The sequence below is a fragment of the Antechinus flavipes genome, chromosome 1 (genome assembly GCF_016432865.1).
Source record: "Antechinus flavipes isolate AdamAnt ecotype Samford, QLD, Australia chromosome 1, AdamAnt_v2, whole genome shotgun sequence".
Classification (NCBI taxonomy): domain Eukaryota; kingdom Metazoa; phylum Chordata; class Mammalia; order Dasyuromorphia; family Dasyuridae; genus Antechinus; species Antechinus flavipes.
This window is the reverse complement of record NC_067398.1, coordinates 692,388,937-692,416,530: the sequence shown is the minus strand read 5'-3', so window position 1 is coordinate 692,416,530 and position 27,594 is coordinate 692,388,937. Positions and strand designations below refer to the sequence as shown.

General features: G+C 37.6%; 2 protein-coding genes across 2 annotated transcripts; one reads left to right on the top strand and one right to left on the bottom strand.

Annotated features, from left to right (window-relative positions):
* Positions 1-929: 929 nt before the first annotated feature.
* Positions 930-10,505, bottom strand: EIF2B1 (eukaryotic translation initiation factor 2B subunit alpha). Its single transcript, XM_051972657.1, has 9 exons — positions 10,398-10,505; positions 8,743-8,844; positions 7,891-8,027; positions 7,685-7,801; positions 5,897-6,009; positions 4,777-4,845; positions 3,622-3,697; positions 2,635-2,760; positions 930-1,692 (listed from the first exon to the last, which is right to left on the bottom strand). The coding sequence occupies exons 1-9, from the start codon at positions 10,408-10,410 to the stop codon at positions 1,528-1,530; spliced, it is 918 nt and encodes a 305-aa protein (XP_051828617.1). The 5' UTR covers positions 10,411-10,505; the 3' UTR covers positions 930-1,527.
* A 103-nt stretch (positions 10,506-10,608) lies between these two features.
* Positions 10,609-26,428, top strand: GTF2H3 (general transcription factor IIH subunit 3). The gene is made up of 13 exons (XM_051972656.1): positions 10,609-10,690; positions 15,331-15,410; positions 15,982-16,088; positions 16,771-16,937; positions 18,956-19,018; positions 19,219-19,248; positions 19,427-19,455; positions 19,719-19,793; positions 20,236-20,289; positions 23,437-23,505; positions 24,164-24,299; positions 24,391-24,427; positions 24,511-26,428. The coding sequence occupies exons 1-13, from the start codon at positions 10,678-10,680 to the stop codon at positions 24,581-24,583; spliced, it is 933 nt and encodes a 310-aa protein (XP_051828616.1). The 5' UTR covers positions 10,609-10,677; the 3' UTR covers positions 24,584-26,428.
* Positions 26,429-27,594: the final 1,166 nt, after the last annotated feature.

The window sequence follows — 27,594 nt, the reverse complement described above, 5'->3', positions numbered from 1 at the left end:
ATTTCAAAACATCCTGAAAGGGAGGTCCTGTCACAAAATACCTTAAGAACCCTTGATTTAGAGGAAATTTACGTCTTCTCCAGTGATAGAACTCTGACGAAAAAATGCTAGTGGTTCAATAAAAACTTGTTCTTTCTGCAGGGGCAGAAAGTTATGTCTGCCATCTGAAGTAAACTTGGCAACTGGAGTTTGTCTCAGTGGAAGGCGGCCCTGTCCAGTGAAGTGGGCCTTCACCAGTCTAACTAACATTGGCATGTATGTGGCAGACTAAGGATAGAGTCTGGCCAGCCTGTCTTTAGTCAAGCTCAAGTTTGGTTTTTATTTGGAGGCATTATTTATATATAATAGTACTTAGGGAGGGCTTTTAGGTCTGTAGATTGTTTAAATTTGAGCTTCATAACACCTATTCATCTTTAATGATTAATTTGTCTTTCTATAGGAATTTCTTTTACATCCATTTTACAGTTAGGAAACTGAGGTAGACAAAGTTTAGATTAATTTAGCAAGGATCTACTAAAACTGAGGCTGAATTTGAACTCTGGTCTTCTGATCCTGGGTCCGGTATCCAACCTCATTCCTACACACAGAGTTCCTAAAATTGTCCTGGGGCAGAGAGTCATATTGAAAGCGACAAGGGACTAAGCCAGTTTGGACATTTCCAATCTGGAAAGTGGTCTGGCAACAGATTCATATTGCATTAGCTTTCTGGCCGACTGACGCCTGATTCTAGAGTAGAGCATTAGAATTAATCAAATGAGATTGAAAGAGATACATATAAGGCACTTTGTAAAACTCAGAGCACTGTACAAATATTAGGTGTTATTAATAATTCTTATATGGAAACTTCAAGTGCAATTTGATTTGAGTGAAAGGAAAATAGAAGTTTAATTTAGATAGGCCTTCATTAAGCAAAAATAGGTACTTAAGGATTTGCCTATGCATAGTTATAAACTTTTATTAAAAATGTATTTCCAGGATATGGAGACAGTATAGATTCAGCCCTGAATTTCTTCATTTAAATATTTTTAAAAATGAAGTTTATAATAATGACCTTAGTTTAGACAAGATCTCATGTCTTCAGAATCATCATCATCATCATACAGCTATCCCTTCCACACTGAAGAGGTTGGGGTGTGGTGGCCCATTTTCCAGCAATCTGGAAAGTGAACTTTTGGCCCTTCCTCGGTACCCCAGAATTCTGAAGTTTTTTTTTTTCTTCTTTTCTTTTATAGGGTGTTTACAGTATCTTATTGCAAAATTTGGGTTATGTATTTTTATGTCATCTGCTGACATTTGTAGCTTCTGCAAAACTCCTCCCCCCTTTTTTATGCTGACCTTGATGGGGAAAGTTGTGACATGGAAGGGATAACTTTGCACGCTACATGTCTTATACAGAAAAGCATTCAGCACACATGATGCTTGTTGGATTGAAATAGTCCGTAATGCTTGGAAGTTTTATTTACTCCACTTTTCTTGGGTCACCATCCTGTGCTTTTGGTAAACTTGATGGTCAAAGAGGACTGGGAGCTAGAGGTAAAGCTTGATGAGTTCATCGCTGACGGCTGAGGGTGTCAGCACCCCAAGGTCTGTGAATAATAATGTGATTAAGGAAGGCGGGGTGTAGTCAATCCAGGGATGTTCTTCTTTGAGATCTTGTCCAGTTCCAACAGACTTTAGTGTGGCTGCTTTGTACTGGGGAAGGAGAAATACATTAACTGGAACAAAGGAAATGGAAACCACGGTTCTCCTTGCTGAGTTGCTACAAATTCACTGAATCTTCCTTCAACAACCACTAAGTCAAAAAACTTGGTGTGGGAAGAAATCAGCAGTTCTCTCCAAGATCCCCCGGGACAAGGGCAGCTGAGTGACACCAGGATCCCCACTATGGGACCTATTCTGAGGAGAGCCTGGGATGTCTGTGACCCCCTTTAATTCTATCGACCAACTACATGAAGGTCCGGACCCCTTGGCAAGCCTTGACAGACTGCCCCTTCTCCATGCCATCTGTTTGTCCTTCCCTAGCTCAGGATCTCATTGCCACTCAATCATGCCTGGCCTCCAGTTTTCTGGCCTCTGGCCTCTTCTCTCCAATCTGCTCACAGAACTACTGGATGGATATTGTTAAGAAAGAGCTGAGAGAATGTTCCTCCTGCTGCTAGCCTGGCATTTAAAGGGCTCTAGCCCTCCCTGCCAGTTTTATTTCATCTTGGACCCTTCCCACAGTCTGACGCAGTCACTACGGCTGAGGGGCTGCTCCCCTCACAGAACACTCCACTCCTTTCTCCTTGTGGCCCACTGGGCCTAGAACTCTCCACGTCTTAACCATGCCCTCCTCCTAGCCTGCCTCCTCCACCCCCCCACCCCCCCGACTCGGTGCTCTATCCCCCTCGTAAATGGTAATTCTTATGAGAGGGGGTGCTCAAGTTTCTTGTAATGCCGTGCAAACCAGAGGCTCCTTCACAACTGTCCCTGAATTGAGCTGATGTGCTTGGTGGCGATTTAACATATCACAGATATTTAGTTTTAGGATGATTTTCAATTTTAAAAAATGTGAACATATTTGTCTCTCTGGGGTTAATTCAACTAAGAGAATTTTAGACACAGCCTTTCTTGCATGTAAATACAATCTCTTACCTTAAATTTATCCGGCACATCTTGCTGATTTAGAGGAAACAGTCGGACAAACTTGAAACTTTCTGCTACAACATAGAAGGGCTTGTTCTGTGCCTTGGCACACACGGCTACCTGGTTGGTACCGATCTGTGGAGTTAGAGGTACGAGGAGGCTTTTTAACTTCAGACTTAAGAGTTCCTGTACAATGTGGGGGCTAAGAAGATATGGGGGTCGGACTCCAAGGGACTTTATCAAAAGACAAACTGAGACCTTAAATCCTTCCCTTAGAAATCAAGTGATGATCAGATGTTGTCTGCGCTCCACAAACGGATCAAAGAGGCCCAATGAAGCAAGTCCGTCTCATCTGCTTTTTATTTTAATGGCATGCACTGGTCTGAACTCCATAAATAAGCATCTGCATAAATACAAACTATGCCCTTAAATGAATCCAGGAATATTTCTGGTACTAAATGAAACAATCATCTCTCCTCAACTTTGTCTTAGTTACATTGAGAACAAGTAAAAATGTGTTCTTTTCCCCTACTAATTCCCTGAAGAAAATGTTACCAGAAACAAAAAGAAATCTGAACACAATCATTTCGCTAGGTCGTGTGGAAAGAGATGGTGAGGTCCAGCAAGATGTTTGGGGGGAGTTAAGGCTCAATATCAGGGTCAGGAAGACTACAAACCACCTCCTAGCAGTTCTGCATTGGAGACTTGCTCCTTTCTAAGTGCCCCAAGCTCTGCTGCTTCCAGCACGGAATAAGTGCTTAGGTCTGACTCTCTGTGACCTCATTTGGGAATTTTCTTGGCAAAGTGGTTTGCCATTTCCTTCTCTAGCCCATTTTACAGATGAAGAAACTGAGGCAAACAGTGGTAAGTTACTTTTCCAAAGTGACATTGCTAGTAAGGATCTGAGGCCAGATTTGAACTCACAAGGAGTCTTTCTGACTTCAAGCCCAGTATTCTAACCAATGTGCCACCTAGCCACACATAATCAATAAATACCTTGTTAATAATGCCGCCATTTTCAACAACTCCTTCTGCGCCAACTATCACGAGATCCACTTTCTCCATGATGTAGCTAAGAGGATAAAGAAACGTCCTTATGACACCATGACTACCAATCCCTCTGCCCCTCTTAAGCACTTCCAACCTGGCCACGTGGGAATTCTGGCTGTGTATGACAACAGTCACCTTCCCTTTTCTCTGAACTTGACTTCCTGGGATTTTATTCATATGGGGGCTCTCAGGTGAGGAAATTCCCTTCACCAAAGCATGATGGCACTCTTCTATGACTTAGTCTTAGAGCTGTCTAGACTCCTGAGAGGTCAAATGACTTGAGATGACCTAGCCAGGTCAGAGGCAGAACTTGAACCCAAATCATCCTGGCTCCAAGGCTGTTGTTACAACAACCTAATTAAGACAATGTCTTATAGGCAGTCTCATGCTTTTTTCTTTTAAAGATTCTTTTAAAAAATATTTCTGAATCCCCAACTCTTCCTCCCACCCTTTCAGAAGGCAAGCAATATGGTATCAACTATACAAGTCATGCAAAACATTTCCATAATTTTCTCAGACTCATACTTTCTGTAACTAAATTAGCTGTGCTCTATACAATGGATGCTTCTGAAAATATTTCTAATTTCCTTACTCATCTGAAAATGTGTTCTTCTGTCAAGAAATTAGCAAGCAGGCTTAATTTCCTCCAGAGTATGTGCCTGACCTATAAGCCCCTTACCTACAGGGAATAAACTATTCAACTTGGCAGAAATGGCAGTCCCAGGTTTCAGTGATGTTATGTTCTAGAACAAATCTTCAGTCATTGCTGAAATCTTAATCCCAAGGTCATTCTCAAGTTCACTTCCCTCCACCCCATTTGTGTACATGACCTTTGTTTTCTACCCTTAAAATACCCCAGTCCTTTAGTAATCATGTTATCAAATCACACCTGTTTCCCCCAGTAAGCCTAGACTGAGTAAATCACCAGTTCCAAGCTGACGCTGGCCTTGCTAATCTCATGTAGCCATTAGTCAAGACTTGGTTGGCTACTAATTGGAAGTTTACAAATTGTCCAACCTTCAATTTACAACAGTGTTTCAAGCCAGTCTTTTAAAGGAGAAAAATAAAACATGGGTGTAACCCAGGAAATGGTGAACTCACCCAACAGCAGCATCTAAAATCACAGTGACTGGCACATTTAAACTGCTGAGAGCTTTTGCCATTTTTTTCCTGCAAACAAAATTCCAGAAGGGTTAGGAAATGCCTCTGAAAAGTAATATGTGTTGTTTAACCTATAATGGATTGCTTGCTATCTAGAGGAAAGGAGAGAGAAGGGAGAGGAGTCTGGAGCACAGGGTTTTGCAGGGGTGAATGTTGAGATCTTTCAGGGGTTTTGAAAATTAAAAAGCTAATATAAAAAAAAATTCCAAAAAAATTGTAAGCTGATATTTAGAGTTAGAGTATAAATGTTCCCTAAATAGTTTTCAAAAACAAAATTGAAAATCTCAACTTGTATGGAGAATAGGAAAAACTGTACAATAAAATGATTCAACTATGATATTTCTATTTCTTCAGTAAAAAAAAAGAAAAAAAAAGTAATATGTGTCTTTAGTGTAGGACTCAGCTAACACTGATAAGTAGGTAAATGGCAGATCATTGGATTTTTGTCTCTAACAAAGTACCAGATTAACCAAAGAGTTTGTTTAAAATCAGCGTATATAAAACTAAAATTTCTGTTACCAAAATAGTTTACATCATTGTTTGTGGTGAGTTTCAGTAAGAAAAAGTGTAATAAAGTTGTGGTAATCAAACTTGACTATTATTGCCCTGTGATGAATGAAGAAGGCAAATAATTCAGAGAAACATGATACAGAACCGATGCAGAGTGAGAAAGCAGGCACAAAGAAACTAACCTTACACAATGATTGCAAGAATATAAATGGGCAACAAAAATTAGGTCAAATACACAGACTGTGTTGGTTCAAATTTTTACAGCTAAAACGGACATGCTTTCTGCTAACAATCAGTAAACTAAAAAAGGGAAAAGTGACATGAGCTGTTATTTGTAATTATTCCATTGGATAGCAGGTTCTAACCTTTTAATAAGGGGGGAGGCCAAGGTTGATATTTATTAGAAAGTGACTAATATGTCAAAAGAAAATGAATTAATGAAAAAATAAAGAGTGCAACATAAGATGGTTTTGTTGTCAAAAAAGGAGACGGCTTTACTTTCTCCACCACAATGACAGCCATTAAAATGACAGACTAGAAAGATACTTGCCCAGATAAGTCAGGCTGGGACTCGGTGATGTACACGCTGAAGCGTTTCTTGGCGGCGGCTGCTTTCTCCAGAACTCTGAGCACCACTCGCGAGTAGGCATGAGTTAATATCCGCTATCAAATGGAGAGAATTTAATGCCTAATTTCATCTTTTAATTGAGTTAAGTGATATAAGTTATACACAATGGATCATGTTGCCTCATGATATTCTAAATGTAATCTTCATTCCATTGGCCACAATAGTAAATAGGTCAGAATTCTGATACTCCTCAATATTACTCTTCCCAAATCAGCCTTGTGTGTAAAGTATATCTGGAAGGTAACATCTCAGGCTTTAGGGTTGGCGAAGGGGAAAGAGGGGGAGGGGGAGAGGAGCAGGAAGGTGTTAGAAAAGACCTTACAAGTCACAGAAATATTTTGTGGGTCTCCTCCCTCCCTGTCCCATTCCCTTCAGAAGGAGGCAGTGGATACAGTGGAAAGAATAGAAGATTTATAGCTCAAGTTCCGGTTTCAGAACTCTGCCATATGTGTGACCACAGACAAGCCACCTAACTCAGTTTTTTTTTGGTAAAAGTTGCTCTAGATTAGAGGAGTCACTTGGAAGGAATCAGGTAAAAATATAATTGGGAAATGCTTAACAAAACCTAGAATATATCATAACATAAAGTTGCTTGGAGGTTTTCTATGACAGTATGCTTTCTTTGCATTTGATGTCACCGGTCTAGAGGACCACTGATGTCCCTTCTATCTCTATATGTGACTCCATGGCCCCCATGAGAGCCCACTCCTTTCTCTATACATAGCTTCTAGGTCTAAGAACCTAAGAATCTGGACCTGGGTGAGCATGGAACTGAATCCTAGATCTACCTCTTACTCTGTATGTTCTTGGCTAAGCTGCTTTTACTCTAAGTCTTAGGTTTCTTCTTATCTATAGTATGTGGGACTTGGTCCAGATGACTACTAAGGGCTCTTGTAACTCTTAATTCTGACCAGGGACCCATGCTGGAGCTGCCACTGGTCAAATGACTCACTTCTCATAGGACTTCTTGGTCTGCCTCGGCTTGGTGTCATTGGACCTCTTAGAAAATGAAAGAGGCCCTACAAAGGTGGTGAGGCTGACAGGATCTCAGACCTCTGTACCCCTAGTATCACGCCATATACATAACAGGAATTTATAAATGGGTGTCGAATGAAACAACTATTTATTAAGCACTAATGAGGTGCAAAGTGTTGTGTCAGGAGCCAGGGACATAAATAAGGACAAAACTAAAATGTTCCCTACTTTGGAGAAGGAAGGGATAGAAATTTTACTGGAGTACATTATTAAACTAGAGCATACCAGTATACAGACATATGAATAACTATACTCAAATGAATTTAACAAATGAAAGGCTTACATAATTCAACATGACTGTGTTTGTTTGATGGAAAAGACCCTCTCATTCCTGGTCAGGTAGAAATGATGTACAAGTAAACTATAACCCTTAAATTGTTCAGTAGTAACTAGTGTACTTCAAAGGGAATAAACTCAGAGAGTGATATTTATGAGAGGGAAAAAAAAAGGAATGAACAATTAGGCAACCAGTATGTTCACATATGATAATATGGATGTACACTGGCTGAGAAAGGCACCATAAAAGTTTGATTATCCTAGCAAGAGGATACTTGGGAATGGAGCTTAAATTGCTACTCATGAGTCGATGAGCCACAAATGCCTTCCCAACCCCTCATTTCATAAGTTGTTGTCATCTTCTCCCATGTAGCACTGATGACTCATGATTGTACTTACAGCTCCGTCTTTGATGAAAGTATGGCATAGGTCTGCAATTTTACTTCTGGACAGTGAGATTCTCCTGAGAAAGAGCTCTCCTCGCTCAATCATGATCTTTTTACATTTTAAATAATCCTAGAAAAAGGGAAAGAGAAATCTAGGTATGGACTGTACACAGCCACCTGGAGAAGCACAAGAAGGGTCTAAACAGGACATGAGCTTACAGAGTACTCCAGCGATGTAAGACTGATGAATCGAAGGAAGAGCTCTCCACCCGAGGAGACGGCCACAGAAGAATCTACGCTGCACAGGATTTTAATGGCATTTTTGAGGTTTGCTCTCAAACCCTGAATTGTCTCTCCTGCAAAGTTCAATAGTAGAATAAAGGGGGGGGGTCTTAGGAACTGCCCCATCTCTCTATCTTACAGGACAATTATGCCTGTTTTATAAATAAAACTCTTCGGAATAGAAAAGGATTGATTAGTTATAGATTTCTCCAAATTCTAGAATTTAGGATTGGAAGGCACCTTCAAAGACATCTAGTCTCTTAGCATACAAAGGAGGAAGCTGAAAGCCAGAGAGGAAGCAACATTCCCAATTAACTCAATCCCTCAGAATGTTCCCACTATATCCTGTCGCTTTTACTATGCAAAATATGTTATTGGCCCATCATGAGAATTAAGTTGAAGAAATTACTAAAAACATGAGCCTGTTTTATATATCTGAGAATAAAAATCTGTTCTGCTAGCACATGATTTGAACCAATATATTTTGGAACAGGAAATTCTAATGAATTCAAAGTATTTCTTTATTCTGCAAAGGAGTCGTCTGAGCATTACTCTAGGAAATTCTATCTAAAAAAAAATTACGAAGTCAAGTTAATGTCTGGTGCACAGCAGGTGTTTAATCACTGACTGCTGGTTAATTACAATCAGAAATTGGGTCAAAACTTAAGAACAGTTGGGCGTGAAGGGGCTTGTGACTGTGCAGACACATAGACATATAAGGCTTTCCTAGATTTTTTTTTTTTTGGAGAAAGATCTAGGAGTTTCAGAAACTACTGACTGAAATCTTACCTTTGTCTCTCTTTAAGAACTCAAGCAAGGTGCGGATGGCAGCCACAGCAGAAGCCACATCAGGATCTTCTTTCATTTGGGAATTAAAGTACTCGATCAACTCTGGGAAGGAGAGGCACACAGGGAGAAATTTGTTGGGTTTCATTAGGCAAGCTGAATTGTTTCCAGAATAGCCCTGAGGAAGCAATGATGTCTGGGGACCATCAGTCCCTAAGGTGAGTTACACATAGATTTAGAGATGAGAAAATAGAACCCCTCATTTTACAGATGGAAGCCCAGAGGAAAAACAGTATCGGAGTCAGGAAAGGATCTGAATTTAGAACCTCTGATTCCAAAGCCAGTGCTTTTACAACATATCCCCAGAGCAGCAACCAGGCTAATGCAAAGAACTATGTACCCAGAGGGTCAAGAAGTACTTATTAAATGCCTACTGTGTGCCAGGCACTGTGCTAAGCTGGGGACATAAAGAAGGAAAAGACAGTCCCCATGCTCCTGGAGCTCCCGGGTGTGGGACAAACAGATGTAGACAAACAAGCTGTAGTCCAGACAAACTGGAGAGAATCAACAGAGGGAGGGCACAGGCATTAAGGGAACAGGAAAGGTTTCTTGCAGAAGGAGCAAAGATTAAAAAATGTATACATATATACATACACACATGCATATATATTTACATATACATACACAATGCACATATATATATACCTAGCATATACACACAGTAAGAAAATGTGAGATTTATTGCAGAAAGCAGAGATGAAACGTACATACATATGCATGTATATGTGTGAATATATATAGACACACATATGTACATACACAATGTGTACATATACTCATAGTAAGGGAACAAGAAAGATTTCCTGCATAAGAAGCAGAGATGAAAATACACATATATACACACACATACAGTAGGGGAATGGGAAACATACACACTTGCATATATACACACAGTAAGAGAACAGGAAAGGTTTCTAGAAGAAGGAGCAGAGATGAAAAATACATATATATACACACACAAATGCATATATATACACACAAATATACATAGAGATGAAAAATACATACATATATATACGAATATACACACATGCATGGACACACACACGATGTGTATAGACACACAGTAAGGGAACAGCAAAGGTTTCTTGTAGAAGGAGCAGAGGTGAAAAATACATATATACCCAGACACAAATGCGTATACACACACACACAGAGAAAAATGCATACATATATGTAAACACACACACGCACGCATGTATTCGCACACGTATACGTTTACACGCCCATACACACAACTATCGGCTGGAAGGGAGTCTCATGGGATCCCTGCTTTCGAGCTGGAAGGGCCCTCCGAGGCCACCCCGTCCACCCCCTCCAAGGCGCGGGGTCCTGGACACAGAGACGAGCGAACTTCAGAGCTACTTGGTCCAACCTCTTCATTTTATAAAAAAAGAAACTGAGGCTCAGAAGTTTGGGCTTGATCCCAGATCCTCTGAATCCAAATCCGGAGTTCTTTCCTTTCTAGGAAGGGGTAAAGGGTCTGAGGAGGAATTCGCACCCAGATCCGGGGGACCTCCGGACCCCACGCCCAGCCGCCTCCCCGCCTCCACTCCCTTGCTCTGGGGAGTCCCGGGTCCGAGCCTGTCCCACGTTACCTGTGTCGTTCATGGCGCCTCGACTACAGCAAGAAGCGCGACACGGCCGGGGAGCCGTCCGCGCCTCCACCAACCTCTCCCGGGCGAGCGCCCGTAGTGACTGACAGCTCAGCCCCAAGCACGCGCGGCCGGCCCGGGACCGATTTCCCAGCAGCCTCACGAGTACGGCGGCCGGCCGAGACCAAACCTCTTCTGTCAGGTCGCGCCTGCGCAGGCGTTTAGGTAAGTACGGTGGCCGCTCGGGTCCTGTCGCTCTCAGCTGCCGCGCCAACGGTTCACCATGATTTCCGAAGGTGAGAGCACCTTGGGGTGCCCTGGGCAGGGTTGGCTTCCTATGAGGCCATCGATCCCCCGGGCTGGGCTCCGGGCCGCGGGCGGGCAGGAGGCCGCGGCGGGGAGGGCGTGTCCCCAAGCTTGGGGCCGAGCGGCACCTGAAGTGGAGTCCTGGGTGCAAATGCCGCCTCTCGATGCCCAGCTACCTAGAGGACCTTGGGCAAGCCCCCCTCCCCCCCTCCCCACGGACCTCAGTTGCGCCGGATTCCAACCCTACATCCGACGCTTCCTAGACCGGAGACTCCGCGTTTCTTGTGTCCCGGACCCTTGGTCAGCCCGGCGGGGAAGCCTAGGGAGCCCCTCTCAGAACCGAATTGTAAATGCGCGAGATAAAGTCCCCAACCACAAATTTTATAACAGACACAAAAGAAAAAAAAAGGATATAGCACAGCTTTATAGTTCCAAATTGTTCTTCAAAATGAAGAGTTCACAACTCCACCAAAAACATATCCGTGTCCCAGTTTTTCCACATCTCCTCCAACACTTATCATCTTAGCCAGACTGAAAGGCGTGAGGTGTTTTGTATTTCTGTAATCAATAGTGATTGGGAGCATTTTTTAATGTGATTATAGAGAGCTTTAATTTCTTCATCTGAAAATAGTTCATGTCCTTTTGATCATTTATCAATTGGGGAATGACTTGTATTATAAGTATAATTCAGTTCTCTAGACATTTTAGAAATGAAGCCTTTTTCAGGAACACTTGTCTATAAAAAATGTTTTCCAGCTTTCTGCTTCCTTTTTCATGTTGGCTGCATTGGTTTTATTTGTTATTTTTCCTTTTTTTTTTGGTATCAGAGTTATGCACAGTGAGTCACATAGCAATTTCATGAATGGTTATTGTTTCTATGAAGTGGAATAATGACTTCTAAGGTCCTTTGCATTATAGGCTCTAGGGTGATGAATGAATGAAAACGCATTTATCAAATGTTTATTATGTCCCGGACATTAAAGATAAAAAGATAAACAAATTTCCAGGTAATTAGAAAAAAAAAACAAGTTAAAAAAAAAAAAAAAAGATAAGCAAAAAGGAGAGTCATGGCCCAGTCAGAGTCAGGAAAACCTACTTCACCAAACTCATCAGACACTGGCTGGTTGACTTTGGGTAAGTCATGTTACCTCTCAGCCTCTTGTTCCTCATCTGTAATGTTGAGGTTGGGAAGAGGGACTCCAAAAGTCCCAGACCGTTGTCACAAGGTATCTCAAAAGAATTTGCAGGTTTGAACCCATCTCCTAGTAAGGGACAAAGTTTATTGAAAATAATGGTAATGCCATTACAAAGCAGATTGAATTATAAGAGAATTCAGTAAAGAAACAGAGCCTAGGAAAGTCATTTAAATAAAAGCGTCTACCATAAATGTGCTAATTCTGTGGCTCAAGGTAGGAAGGAGTGGTCTGCAGAAGCAGTGGTTCTCTGTTGACCAGATTATCACTAACAAGATTGCCAGTCAGCAGTGAATTGGAGTGATCTTATTCACTATTGTCTTAGGAGTTTGATCTCTGGGAGTTTCCTGGGGCCAGAAGCTATCTGGCTAAGGAGTGGTCAGAATCAGATCAATTGGGAGTGCTCAGTTTCCTGAGGCAAACTCCAAAGTTAGAAGAGTTGAGTGCATTTCATATAGTAGACAAGGTGGCTTGATGGACAGAGTGCCAGGCTTGGATCCAAGAATTTCAATCCTTCCCTTTACACCTATCTGACCGACATAACTGTAAACATGTACCTCGGTAACATGGGGATAGCAATAGCACCTATTTCCTAGGTTTATTGTAAGGAATCAAACAAGATAATAATAAAGCAAAATGAGGTTAATAATAGCACATAGAGTAGGCAGCTGGAAGGCGCAGTGGAGAGAATTCTGGGTCTGGAGTCAGGAAGACTCATCTGGCTTGAGACACTTACTTGCTTGGACAAGTCACTCACCCCCATTTGCCTCTGAAGCCACAAGACCTGGGGAATTAGACTAGATAACCTCTAGTTATCTTCCAGCTCTGGATCTTTCGTGTATTTATAGTGGGGAAAGGTCATGCTTGGCTAGTCTGCAGCTCATCTGAGAAAGAACCGAGGGTCTTAGCACTCTTGAAAGATCTAGGGGCAGCTAGGTGATGCAGTGGAGAGAGTACAGACCCTAGAGCACCTGTGTTCAAATTTGACCCCTGACATTTGACATACTTGACATGTGTGGCCCTGGACATGTCACTTAACCCAATTTCCCCGACAAAAGAAAAAAAAAGATCTAGGCAGTTGTGCATTGAATTGAGACTAAGGGCCCCTGGTGTTCAAGCCGGCTGAATGGTGCTCTGTAATTGGGCCACATCTGAGCACTGAGCACCACAGTTTAGGGAGGACTGTGGGTGACACAGTCGGCCCCTTCTAACTCTGGAATTCTGTGAAGTCACTCAGTGGCAACTTCTTTCAGGTATGCAAAGTGGTAGCCGTGAGGAAGCTTCTTCAGGCATCATTCCCTTGTTAAAGTGACATGTTTATAGTTGTGTCGGTCAGATAGGTGTAGAGGGAAGGATTGAGATTCTTGGATCCAAGCCTGGCACTCTGTCTACTATATGAAATGCACTCAACTCGTGCAAGAGTCAGTAGTCTGTGCACAGGGATTGCTCATATCAAATTGCTTGCTGTCTCGAGGAGCAGCAAGGGAAGAAGAGAGGAAGAGAATTTGGAATTCAGAATTTAAAAAACAATGTTAAAAATTGGAATTGAAAAAATATCTTTTAAAAACTAGAAAGATCAGTAGTCCTTTGCCCTTGAGAAATTTACCTTCTGCTCTGAAGAACGTGACATGTGATGCCTTATTTGACTTCACCTGTATATTATGTTTCTTGCCTTTCCCAATGAGTTGAAGAAGGACTAGAGGGAAGAAGAACTTAGATCAAAAAATTTTTAAATGCATATTAAAAAATAAGATAATTTAAGTCAGTTAGGGTATTTGATGGCCATTGGGTGTAGAGAGCTGTAGGAATCTTTGAGGATTAAGAATGTCCCTTTTTTTCCTCTTCCTCTGTTTCCCCATCTGTAAAATGAAGTGCTTGGATTAGATGCAGGAATCTGTAGCAGATAATGTATCCCTCTCTGATATTTAAAGCGCTTCATGATCTTCTTCCTTCTTGGACATTAATTGTAACCCACCTGCACTACTTGCTTGGTCCCTGTGTGTAACCTTCACCTCCTACATCTGCTGAATGCTTTTTCTCCTGATCCCTACCTTCTAGATTCCCCAACTTCCAGGGCCAACTTGGATGTCTCCATCACCTGGAGGTCTTTTCTGAGCTCCCTGATTGTTAGTATCCTTGCCTCTCTGCCTCCCTCCCTCCAAGAAACAAAATTATTCCTTTTACTTTGTTTATCTGTTGCTTTCTTCCAGTAGATTGTAAGCAGCATTTCCTTTTGTCCTTGTCTCCCCAGTACTTTGCATAAGTATCTGGTATATTGTATGAGTTCAGTTAATCTTGTTGGATTTTGTACAACAGCTTTATTTTATAGGAGTTTGAGACCCTGAGAGGTTAAACACTGGGACTCCATCTAGTGTCAGAGGTAGGATTCAAAAGCAAGCTTTCCTAGTGATTCTTGATTCATTGCTCCATATGTTGTACTGCAGTGTCTCAGATGGTCAGTAAGACCCTTTTCAGTTCTGACATTTTTTGATTTTGTGGGGAAAAAACTGCCTATGAAATTATCCCTTCTAACCCTTTTATTTTAAGTGATCAGTCGAAATAGACTGATTAGTCTGATCATAATCACTTTTTTGTGGTCTCATTGGAATAAGTTTTGTCTCCTTTGATTTTTAACCCTGTATTCTTGGGTGAATTGATATCCAGAATGTAAGAGAAATAGAAAATCATTTCAGTTGAGCAAGAACAGTTAGAGCAGGGGTTCTCTCTAGAAAGGTCTTTCTGGAGGGAGTGAGTACAGGTAAAGAGCAAGGGCATTCCAGGCATGTGTGGGCCTGCAAAAGCCCAGAGGTAAGATCTACAAAGAACAGCAAAGAATTCTGCAAGTCCCTGCATTGATTCTTCATTCGGTGAATGTTATTAGCATAACTGGTGCCTTGGTACTAGTACTGGCAGATACAAAGTATAGCTAAGGTGCATTGTTGATAAAAGGGATAGAGATTTAGGCTTTGGATTGACTCCTAAACAGAGTTAACTGTTACTTGATAATGAGCTCTTTCCCCCAAATCTCTTTCTCATCCATACTAAGATTTCCACCTTCAGTGATTTACTTTTGAGTTGGTCCAAAGCCTTGCCCTCTCCTCTATCCTCTTCTACTGTAAAGGTGGCTTGGGTAATCCATTAGGAGGCTAATACTTTAGAATGAAAAGAGTTTTCCCTGCTTTTAATCTTCATGACAAAAGTACTTCCAAGAGTCAGAGTGCATTGGATGCTTGGGTGTACAAAGAGAGAGAGACTTCAGGCTGATTTCATCTTAGTCTTTGGAATATCTTGGCCCTCTATTAGACCTTCTTAAATTTCTTTTCTGTGAAATAATAGATATTTAAAAGCAAGTTGCTCATAATTAAGCTATGGATTTGTTAGCTTTTTTTTTTTTTTAAGGATGTTACTGATCTTTATCATATTTCTTGTGATTTCAGATGATGAATTAAATCTTCTGGTTATCATCGTTGACACAAACCCAATTTGGTGGGGAAAACAAGCTTTGAAAGAATCCCAGGTAAAGTTTATCAGTTTAATAGTAATTTATTTGAATATCAGAATTGCTATTTTGAAATAGGATAGAGAATTTTGGCTCTTGAAATGTCATTTAACCTCAAATGGATATTTATACTATTTTGAATTTGCTTATTGGAAAAGATATAGAATTCATATTGCAAGTGTTATAATTTATAATATTTAAAATCAATTAATTAGCAAGTATATGGTACCTACACACCAGTAACTTAAACTATGAATACTCAAGACATGCTGTATTTGTTTTCCAAATGTGGCACTATATACTTTTTTTGGAGTTTTAATGTTTATTTAGTGCAATGGGTAGAAATAGTCACAAGAGAAAGAAGAAAAATATAATTTTCTGAAATTTTCAAATATTTTTATTTGAGCACTCTAATAAAAACTTATGTACAAAAAAAGTGCTATGTGCAAGTTCAAATCCTAAATATGTTCCCCAGTTATTTAACTATAGATTTTATTATGTTTACTAATGGATTTTTGATAGAATATATTTAAATTCCTCTATTGGAATTTGTACTCATCACCTTTCCTAATTTCTTCCTTTTTAACAGTTCACATTATCAAAATGTATAGATGCTGTCATGGTGATGGGAAATTCTCACTTATTTATGAATCGTTCCAACAAACTTGCTGTGATAGCAAGTCATATTCAAGAGAGGTATGCTTATTGTGATTAATACTTTAATGTTTCTGAACATTTTTGAGGCTTGTGTATCTTCAATGAATAGTATCCACAGCATTAATAGGAAAGAAAGTATATTATTTCTTAAATTATGGGATAGCAGAATCTCATTAGGTGATAACAGATAATTAAAATAGAACCCAAATAAAGCAACTCTTGTTTCTCAGCTTATTGTTTGTTTTTCCCATTATATATTTTATGGTCAAGCCATTTTAGTAAAATGCTACAGAGCTAAATAAATGACAGATATCATTAGAAGCAAGTTGCTGAGCAGCTTAGTGGTACAGATAACTCTTTAAGACCCTAAATTGCAAGATAATTGGTGATTTGAATTGTTAGTAGAGGGAACTGCCTCACTGGGAGTCCCCTATTAAGCTAATGGAATCACAGGTCAGAAACCTGATTCCATTGAAATATATGGTGCATACCATTCTGCTGTGCTTCAACAGAAAAAAGGACTGCCTCTACCCCAAATAAACTTCCCATTATTTCTCTGGAAGAATCCTATTCAGAAAGTTCTCTTCATTTTCTTTCCTGAAATGATATTTTATGATTTGAATTCTTTTTTATTCAAAATGTCTTAACTTTTACTGCAGAATTTAAAATTAAAAGACTTTATATATTATATTTATTTGCTTTGCTTTTTTTTTTCCCCAAGTCGATTCTTGTATCCTGGGAAGAACTGGAAATTTGGAGACTTATTTGGTGATCCTGGCAGCAGCTCTGCCGAATATAATCCTTCTGGTAGTAAGGATGGAAAATATGAGTTATTAACTGCAGCAAATGAAGTGATTGCTGAAGAGATTAAAGATCTTATGACCAAAAGTAAGTAGAGTTTAGAGGCTTTTAATTTATTATTTAAAGGACTTAGAGGTCTAGAATCCTTGGGGGAAATTAGTTACCTCTTGAATTTCTTAGTACTTTCTATTTTGGTAATCTTTTAAGAATTTTTGTTATTGGAATTTTTTATTAAGCATCTTTGTGTTACTTGATCTTTTTTAGGCTTTAAACTGATTAACTCAAAGAAAAAAAAGCATTTGTTAAGACTTTTTTTTAACATTTAAGAAAAAGTACTTTTTCTTAAATGTACAAGATGGCAGCATCCTAGCACCCACACTTTAGTTTCTGCCCAAATTCTTGTTGGATTAAAGTTATTTCAAAGACCTATTGATTTGAATTTATTGATTCTCTACTAAATGACTCATGTGTGCCGGATAATGCACTCTGAGGAACACAAGAGGTTCCTCAGAGGTATAAGGTAATGGCTTTCAAGAACTCACAGTCTAGTCACTAGGATAAGATGTAGACTCAGAAAAGAAGAAAAAGAAACAACAACAATATAGGGCAGTGTCCTGTGTACCTCTGTAGAATCACAAATTTGGCAGAAAGCTTTGTGGTCTTTCCACCAAACCAAAAGCAATGCTAGTAAATTTTGAGCTGCACTTTTTGCTATTCTTGAGTTTGATATTACCTAGGACCCTCAGATCTTTTATAAATGAACTGTGGTTAGCCCGTGCCTCTTCCCATTTAGACATGTGAAGATGATTTATATGAACATGTAAGATTTTTACATTTATCTTTCAAATTTTATCTTTTTAGATTTCTTCCAAGATTTTAGGCTGTCAAAGGCATTTTGAATCCCAATTGCCTGAACTAATATATTAACTCTCTCCTGTCATTTGCAAATATAATAATGCCATTCAGACTTTCACCTGAATTATAAAAAATATTGACCAGTATAAGGATATATGTAGGTTCTTTGGCAACTTCACTGGAGACCTTCCAAGTTGATATCAGGTTGCTAACTTTTGAGATCTAGTTATTCTCTTTTTTATATCCCTGTGTCTTTTCCACAAAAATAGCAATTTTGTCACAAGTATTGTTAAAATGGAGGTAAATTATAGCTGCAGCCTTCCCTGGTCTATCAATATATTAACCCTCTCAAAAGTAAATGGGCTTAAAAAATTAAATAAAAAAAAAAGTAAATAGGCTTAGTCTATAATCTATAATCTTGCAGAAGTAAGGTTTGCTTGAGTAAGACTTTATTAGATGTTTCCCAACTATCCTTTTAATTCCTTATAGAATTTTATGTCTATGATCAAGCTAAAAAAGTCAATGCTGGAGCACCAGAGAAGAAATATCCTTTTGTTTGATCCAAGTGCCTTTGTATTTTAAAATCTTTGTTGTAAGGGCTGGCTCTCATTAGACTGAGCTGCAGGCTACCAAGACATCATAATGTAAGAGCAGAAGGCGCAAATTTAAAAAGAAAAAGGAAAAGGAAACTTTAGAAATATACCCATGAATTTCTTTAAGACTACTCAAAAGCTGTTGGAAAATTGTCATTTGCAGATAATTCTGTCCTTTTTTGAACTTTTTCTTTTCCAATTGGGAGGCAAGTCAACAAGCAATTTATTAAAGATATGTTATGTGTGATACATTGTGATAAGTTTTAGGGATATAAAATGAGGCAAAAACCATGTCTTCCTTAAAGGAACTCATAGGAAGACAATGCACAAATAAGTATGAACAAACAAGATGAAGATCGAAGTTTTTCATGCAGAATATTTTATAGGGATGTTTTGTTTCAGAGGGAACTAAATACATTAGGATGGAGAAGAAATTGTTGTTTGTCCTTTTGTATTAAGTTTTAAAAGTATATTTTTAAATTAAAAAGCATTTTTATTTTCTCTTTGTATACAGTGTCTCTTTAAACATTTTAATTGTTGGATTTTGTTTGTGTCAAAGGATGCTTGGTTTCAAAATTAATTGGATAATATGGATTAAATATTTAAACTCAGGAAAGAGTAGACAAAAACGCTTTTTATAAAATTGCTTATTTTCAGGTGACATGGAAGGACAACGTACAGAAACATTGCTGGCAGGATCTCTTGCAAAAGCACTTTGTTGTATCCTTTATTACAAGAATTCTTGTATTTTCCCTGTAATTAAAAATATTTTAAATTGTAATTTTTTAGAGGACGTTGGATACTCATAATAGTGGTGGCATGAACTATGAAAATAGTAGATAATTAAAATGATATTTGTTTGGCTTTGGAATGTTTTCATGTTCATGTTTGAGTATATTTCTTAATTCTAAAAAATTAAGATATTCACAGAATGAGCAAGGAAGTAAAAGGTATCAACCTTTGTTTTTCTACTAATGAATGTTGATGTCATTTATTTTATTGCCAGTTTCATCTCATTTCTTTGTGGGGAGGATGGGTTAATTAGAAATTAGTTTGGGCTAAAAGATGTGATATTCTTATAAGACTGAACTAGAGTTAAATTTGTATTTTTTAATTTATCTTTTATAGATAACCAAGAAATGAAGTCAAGAATATTGGTAGGAATTCCCATAAGGAAATATGTTTAACATGATTATACATATATCATCTATATCAGATTGCTTGCTGTTTCGGGGAGGGAGTGGGGAAGAGGGAAAGGAAGGGAGGGAGAAAAATTTGGTGCTCAAAATTTTTCAAAGGGGAATCTTGAAAACTGTCTCGGCATGTTGGGAGTAGGGGTGGGGAAGAATTTCCATAAGAAATTGTGCTGACATGATTGTTAAGTATATGAAATTTTAATATGGATCAACTTTCTATTAAGGTCATTAAGGCTGCAGAAGACAGTGCTTTGCAATATATGAACTTCATGAATGTCATCTTTGCAGCACAGAAACAGGTCTGTATTATTAATTAGGGAATACTGAAAGAATGAGTGTCAGACTTTAATCAGGATATCTCTGTGGAGAGACAGGCGTTCAAGAAGCTGCCTTCTAGACATTTTCTGGTCAGCTTGCTATATTTATCCCAGTTTGTCCAGTTGGAGAGTGGAACTACTCATCATCTTCTTAGTTTAATAGAGATCATTTGAAGACTGTACTCTTTATTTTGAAAATAACATTTCAATTATAGATCATTTAAACAATAGGAGTTTCAAAACTACTCTACTTTCACACAAATTATTTAAACAACATCTTTCTTTTCTCTTTTCAGTGTCGAAAACTATTTACTTAGTTTTTATGAATTTCCTTTTTACTACATATTTTTGCTTACAATGGTATTTTACATGCTTTGATAGTTTTTACTTCCAATCTTATATAATTTTAAAATTTTGGTTTCAGAATATTGTGATTGATGCTTGTGTCTTAGATACTGATTCAGGACTCCTCCAACAGGTATGTTTTTTTTTTTCTTAATTCATTGAATCTTTATTGAACACAAAATATATGCAAATGATGAGAGACAGAACTAAAACACATACACACATGTGGCATCTGCCCTCGCGGAATAGAGAAAACTTACAAACAAATAACTGATAGAAATTTGAAGGTGATAAGTGCCTGAATTACAACATAAATGATGAAACTTTGGAAGAAGGAATTGCCAAAGGAGGTGGAATTGAAAATAGGCCTTTCCGTCAGCAGATGGAGAGAGGGAATGCGGTGCATCAGGGGATCATGTGATCAGTGATCAGAAGCGCAGAGGCCAGCCAATGGTGGATTTGTTTAGGAGACAGTGAGTAGTGCTTCAGTCTGGGGAGATTTGGGGGAGTCATACGAAATAAAGCTGGAAAGGTACAACAATCCTGAGGTGGAAAGGAGGGGGAATAAAGTAGAAGGCAAAGCCCTCAATGGATGGAGTTGGACTTGTGGGCTTCAGGAGAATAGAAAAAATTTTAGAAGCTGTCTATTGAAGAAATTTAGTAAAAATGAAGACGAAGATTGCTGAATGTCTGTGAGAGCCTACAGGAGGTTGAATTTGAGGCATATTAAAGGTTTGACTGCAGCTATAATGTTCAGTCTTTTATGTGGGTTTTCAGGATATATAATTTTTTGGGAATAAGATTTTCTGTAGAGATTCTTTGATATACTGGAATGAGAGGAAGTGTTGGAAAGATGAAATCATGGGGTCAAGTCTCACTTGTGATACCTTTCACCTATGACCCCCTCAATACTCCAGGCAGCTCTGAGATTCTTAAGTTAAAGGGATGTCACATGACCATTTGTCCCATTAGACAGTCCAAGTTGGATGTCTTGGAAGCATCTTATATTTAGCATATCCAAACCACTTCCAAATGGCCCTTTTTTTTTTAAATTGACGTTATCATCATTTCCCCAAGTCTCTCAGGCTTATAACTTTGGCTTTTATTTTCCCTTGTCCCATGTGGTCAATCAGTTGCCAAAACTTGCTGGGGTTTTTTTGTTTGTTTTGGTTTGTTTTGTTTTTTGCTGAAGCAATTGGGGTTAAGTGACTTGCCCAAGTGTCACTCAGTTAGGAAGTGTTAAGTGTCTGAGGCCAGATTTGAACTCAGGTCCTCTTGACTTCAAGATCAGCATTCCATCCGCTGCATCAATTAGCTGCCCCAATCTTAATGTTTTTTAAACAACCTCTCTTACATATGATTCTATCTCTCTTGTCTTTTCAGATCCTACCTTACTTCTGCCATCATCACCTAGTCTAGATTACTGCAACTGCCTCCTTTTATTTCTTTCTACTTTTCAGTTTATTTTTAAATTAAAAATTTTTTTTCTCATTTATTTTCTCTTCCAAACCCTTCTTCATTAACTGACAGTGTCCCAAATCTACCGTCAGCCTCTTTTGCTGAAAATCACAGAAAAGGGCCCTAATATGATACTTCTTTGTTGTTGTTATTGTTTGGTCATTTCAGTTATGTCTGACTGTTTGGGATCTCATTGGTGATTTTTGTAGCAAAGATACTTCCATTGCCTTTTCCAGTTCATTTTATAGATGAGGAAACTGAGGCAAACAGGTTTACGTGACTTGCTCAGGGTCACACAGATAGTGTGTTTGAGGCCAGATTTGAACTCAGATCTTCTTTGCTCCAGGTCTAATGTTCTATCCACTGAGCCATCTCACGGCTATTCTTTCATTTGCACCAAATATTTGTTTTTAGTCTTGGAAGCATGAAGATCCTTTTGTGTAGTCTACTTCAGTTGGTTTTCTAAATTTGTGATTCCCTTGTTAAGTAGTGAAGTTGGTGACTAAAAGTATCTGAGGTTTGTTGTAATAAAAAATAATTCCCATTGTGATATCATAAGCACATTAGAACAAGGGAGAGTTTATCTGCCAGATTGTTGGAGAAGAGAAGAATTTGTGAACAGACAAAGAAAATAGAAAAATAGAAAATAGAAAAATTATGAAATGCAAAATGGATAATTTTGATTACATTAAATCAAAAGGTTTTGCACAAACAAAATTAATGCAGCCAAGATTAGAAGGGAAGCAGAAAGCTGGGAAACAATTTTTATAGACATGTTTCCTAATAAAGTCCTCATTTCTAAAATGTATAGAGAATTAACTTAAATTTATAAGAATACAAGTCATTCCCCAATTGACAAATAGTCAAAAAGTTGAATTTTCAGGTGAAGAAATTAAAGAAATTAAAGCTATCTATAGCCATATGAAAAAGGCTCTAAATCAAAATTGATTAGAGAAATGCAAATTAAAACAGCTCTGAGGTACCATTTCACACCTATCAGATTGACTAAGATGATAGGAAAAGATAATGATAAATTTTATGTTGGAAGGGATGTGGGAAAATTGGGACACTAATGCATTGTTGGTAGAATTGTGAACTGACCCAAACATTCTGGAGAACAATGTCCCTTTGATCCAGCAGTGACTCTACTGGGTCTGTATCCCAGAGAAATCATAAATGAGAGAAAAGGACCCACATGTGCAAAAATGTTTGTAACAGCTCTTTTTGTGTGGCAAAAAATTGGAAAAGGAGTGGATGCCCATCAATTGGGGAATGGCTGAATAAGTTATCGTAAATGAATGTAATAGACTATTATTCTTTTGTAAGAAATGAATAGGCTGATTTCAGAAAAGCCTGGAAAGATTTACCTAAACTGATGCTGAGTGAAGCAAGCAAAACCAGTATATAGCCAACAGCAAGGTCGTATGATGATCGACTATGATAGAGTTGGCAGTTCTCGGCAATTTAGTGATCTAAGGCAATTCCAATAAACTTTGGATGGAAAATGTGATCTTCATCCATAAAGGGAACTATGGGGACTAAATGCAGATAAAAGCATTCTATTTTTACTTTTTGTTGTCCTTTTGTAATTTTTTTCTCATGGTTTTTCCCTTTTGTTCAGATTTTTCTCTCCCAATATGACTTATATGGAAATAGGTTTAAAAAAAAGTATATTTGTATCCTAAAAAAAAAAAATAATTCCCATTTAATTTGCAGACTCACATTCACCCTGCATCCATTGTAGGTATCATTCTTCAGATTTTCATCATTGTAAAAAATACAGGAGTGATAATCTGTGCCCATGGTGTATATTTATTTACAGGCCTGTGACATTACAGGGGGCATATACTTGAAGGTGCCCCAGATGCCATCGCTTCTTCAGTATTTATTGGTAAGAAAATGTTTATAAGAAATCTTTTAAATGAGCTATGCACATTTGTACCTCTTTAAAAACATTTTTCTGAGACTCTATAGATATTAGGCAATGCCCAGGAACTGAATATTGTAAAAACACAGTCAATTAACTACAATAATGATTGCTGTACTGGAATGCCCCCAAAGTCTTCCGTACATGGGATCTTTAGTTTTGTTGCTTTGGGGACTCTCAGTGTCCAGGTCATGGCCTGTCTACATCTTAGCAGATGGTCTCTGTGATTGGTGGCTAGAAAAATTCATCTGCTCTTGATCAGCTTTCTAGTCTTGGTATGGGACTTGTGGAACCTTACCTTCAAGAACTAGGTATTACCTCTGTGGCGTAGCAAAGCATCAGACCAGGTGCTTCATACTAATAAAACAGAATACAAATACTGATCTTGGTGTTACTGTTAATTTTCCTTTTCCCAAGCAAACAACAGGAGAAGAAAAAGATCATATACGATTTAGTACTAAATTAAATGAAGGACCAAATTCTTAACTTAATTAAATGAAATGAAGAATTGTGTCTTTAAGTAATTTATTTTTGTGGTAAATATTTGGTATTTATATTTCACATCTTCTAGTAACTTTCTCTCTGGTATTAATAATACTTCTTTTATTTTTATTTTAAACAGTGGGTATTTCTTCCTGATCAAGACCAAAGGTCTCAGTTAAACCTCCCACCTCCCATTCACGTTGACTATAGAGCTGCTTGCTTTTGTCATAGAAATCTCATTGAAATTGGTTATGTCTGCTCTGTATGTTTGTCAAGTAAGTTTATATAGTTAATTTTTTCACAGTTGGGTGATGGGGAAATTTTAATTATCCTTACCTGAAATCATCTTGTTCTTTTCATTTGCAGTATTCTGTAATTTCAGTCCTATTTGCACCACATGCGAGTAAGTATCTGTGATATGTGTGAATGGCACACATTTTTAAGATATAACATACTAAAAAAATCTTCTTTATTGTGTCATTTTAGGACAGCTTTTAAGATTTCACTACCTCCTGTTCTGAAAGCAAAGAAGAAGAAATTAAAAGCATCTTCCTTGTGACCAGAAAAACCACCAGAAACTTGATCCTCTTTTCTCCAACTTCTTTACTGCACTTGAGATTTTAACTAAGAAATCTGTGCTGAATGTGTTGTTAAAATAATTGATAACTGAATATACATAGCTATTTTTTATATGCTAATTCCTTGAAGGCATTTTTTTAAAGAACAAATTCCTCCTGTGTAGTCAGGTAGAAGAGAGCCAGTCAGGAGGCTGCTGTTCCTGGGTAACACGACGGGGAGAATGTTTAGCTCACTTTTGAATTTTTAAAACACTGTTACTTTCAATTTAGTTCAGTAAGTAGTATTAAGCTGTTTACAGTGGACATGGGTGCTATGTATAATCATTTCTAAGGTAATCATTTATTAAAGTAATCATTGAGTTGGTTACTGATCTTATAACATTAATGTTTTATCTAAGTTTGGTTCTCATTCAGGGTATATAAAATTTTCACATAATTATGACAATTTAAACACATTTTTACTCACCTCCATTTCTTGTGGCTTTAATCAAGGTAAAACTTCCTTAAGTAGCCAGCTTTTGCAGTACAGATGTAAACAAAATTCTCCATGCATTAATTTGCTACTCATTCTTCCTTTCAGACATTAGCAAGTGTTCAATCCTTAATCTTTAAAAAGTCTTTATTAACTATAGCTATTTTTACCCAAATAATAATCACTGAGTGATTACAGAGCCTCTATTTTTTTAATAAATTAGGAAATATATTGGCAAATATACAAATGCTCTCTTCAAATGCAGTTCCCTGGGATGGCATTGGCAGAAGCTAATGTATAGATAGATATTGAAGAGGGGCAGTTTCTAGGAAATTCTTCCATGGGAAAGCTTTTCCAGTCACAGTTTTCTCTTGACATGACTTTTTCCTCATTTTAATAATTTACTAGAAAATCTCTGAAAATTGTCACTGTTCTATCACAATCTTTCTTAAATTCAAAAGAAAATGATTTTTAAATTTAGCTTTAGAGAAATCACTTTCTGTAAACATTTTGAAAGTTCTTTTGTCTTCCAAATTATAGAAGTATTAGGGAAAAGGAAAATTATGGAACCAACTAAAAAAGTTTTCTTAACATAAGACTTTTCATGTTACCTAGAGAAACATGACTGTTAATTAAGTTCTGTTTGCTGAGGGAATTCAGACTGACTTTGCTGGTTTTGTTAAAGACTACGGTGAAAATATTTGTCATAATTTTTGTAAGCATTTATTCTCTTAAAAGCCTTTGATCTTTCCAATGTGTTAGAATATTGTCATTTTAAAATAGTTGCTAAATCTTGTGGGAAGAAGCACTGACCAGGACTCAGGTGCAATGACAAGAGTCCTAGAGCTGAAGTCCCAGGACCTATATTCAAATCCTGACTCCCTCTTCCGTAGGGAAGGAGCTAGCTCTCACCTCTTAGGTTCCTTCCAGCTCTAAATCTGATCCTGTAACTTGAATTTAAATCCCTTTTTGACATATATTAATCTTGTGATGATGGACAAGGCACTTAATTTCCCTAAGCCTTAGTGTTCTCATCTGTAAAATGGGAATTATAAACCTATCTACTTCACAGGGCTGTTGTGGAGACAGTGTTCTGTAAAAACTGTAAAGTGCTATGTAAATATGAGCTGCGGTTACTTACATACTGTGCATTTGGGTGTAGTGGGGATCATTGTTTTAAGTCTAGCAAGGGATCAGAAACATTTCAGAACACTTGAGTTAGAATTTTCTTTTCTCTTGTCCCATTTAAGAGCTTACTAATTTGTTCAGTTCCATTTTATTTTCATTGTATTTATAGTTAATTTTAATATGAAATTTTTTCAATAAAATAATTTGTATTTTTTCAGTTTGGTCAGATTACTTTGTCTTGTATTTTTCTTGTGTTTATTTCTGCTTATCTTAGAAAATTTGAGACAAAACTATCAAGTTTAATGTGATATGCTTCCACATTATTAAAGATTTCATTTGAACACATCAAAATGCAAAGATTATATGTAAAAATCCTCTCTTCCATATTTAGCCAATTTGAAACAAATCACTGTATAGGTAAGCATACTTTTAATGCAATCAAAACCTATTTAAATGGTAGGAAAAATATATTGATAAGGTTATGCTTGATTATAGTTATGTTGAATTTTATGTTTTTAAATTTTTGTTGCTGTTACTACTTTAAAAAAACTAATAGTAATCAATATTATTTAGATATATTGTTATGATTCTTTGCTCTGCACCACTTAGCAATTTGTGTTTATGCTAGTTCTTTGACTTCTTCATATTTGTAATTTCTTATTATATACAGCAATAATATTCCATTATATTTTCCTACCACAATTTCTTTAGTCATGTAATAGTCTCAAACACATATATTTTTTCCTAGGTTTTTGCTATTATACACAGTGATCTTGCTATCAATATCTTTGTATAGATAGATCTTTCCTGTTAAGAGTTTAGTCTTAACTAGCTTTGTTATTTGTCCTATGTATTATTCATTGCTTTTCAAGAAGATTGCACTCATTCACAGTTCCCCTACTAATGTGAAAGTATGGGCACTTATCCACAGACCTGCCAGCTTTCATTTGTTGTTAAACCACATTTTCCAGTTTATTGGGATGCTTTAATTACATTTTATTATATTTAGAGATTTAGAGCAAATTTCGCATGGTTACTATTAGTTTGTTTTCTTTTGATGGTTTATCACACATATTAATGTATCTTTAAAATGCATTCTTTCATTTTCAGAATTGTTTATTAACTCTCATTTGCTAGACTCACTAATTTCTTAAACCTTATTTAACCCATGAATATGGAGTAGTAAGGAAGGAACCATGACCTTTTAAAACTCCTTCATGAAGCTGGAATCCTGTCATAGTTTATGTAGCTAACTGTTGAGGCCTTGGTTGTGCCTTTCTTTATATATTTTTTATATTTCTTTCTTTATATTCCTTGTGCCTGGCACATGGATTAAAAGCTTATTTACCGAATTCCTTTGAAAAATATTTGTTGAATTCCTATTATGTTGAA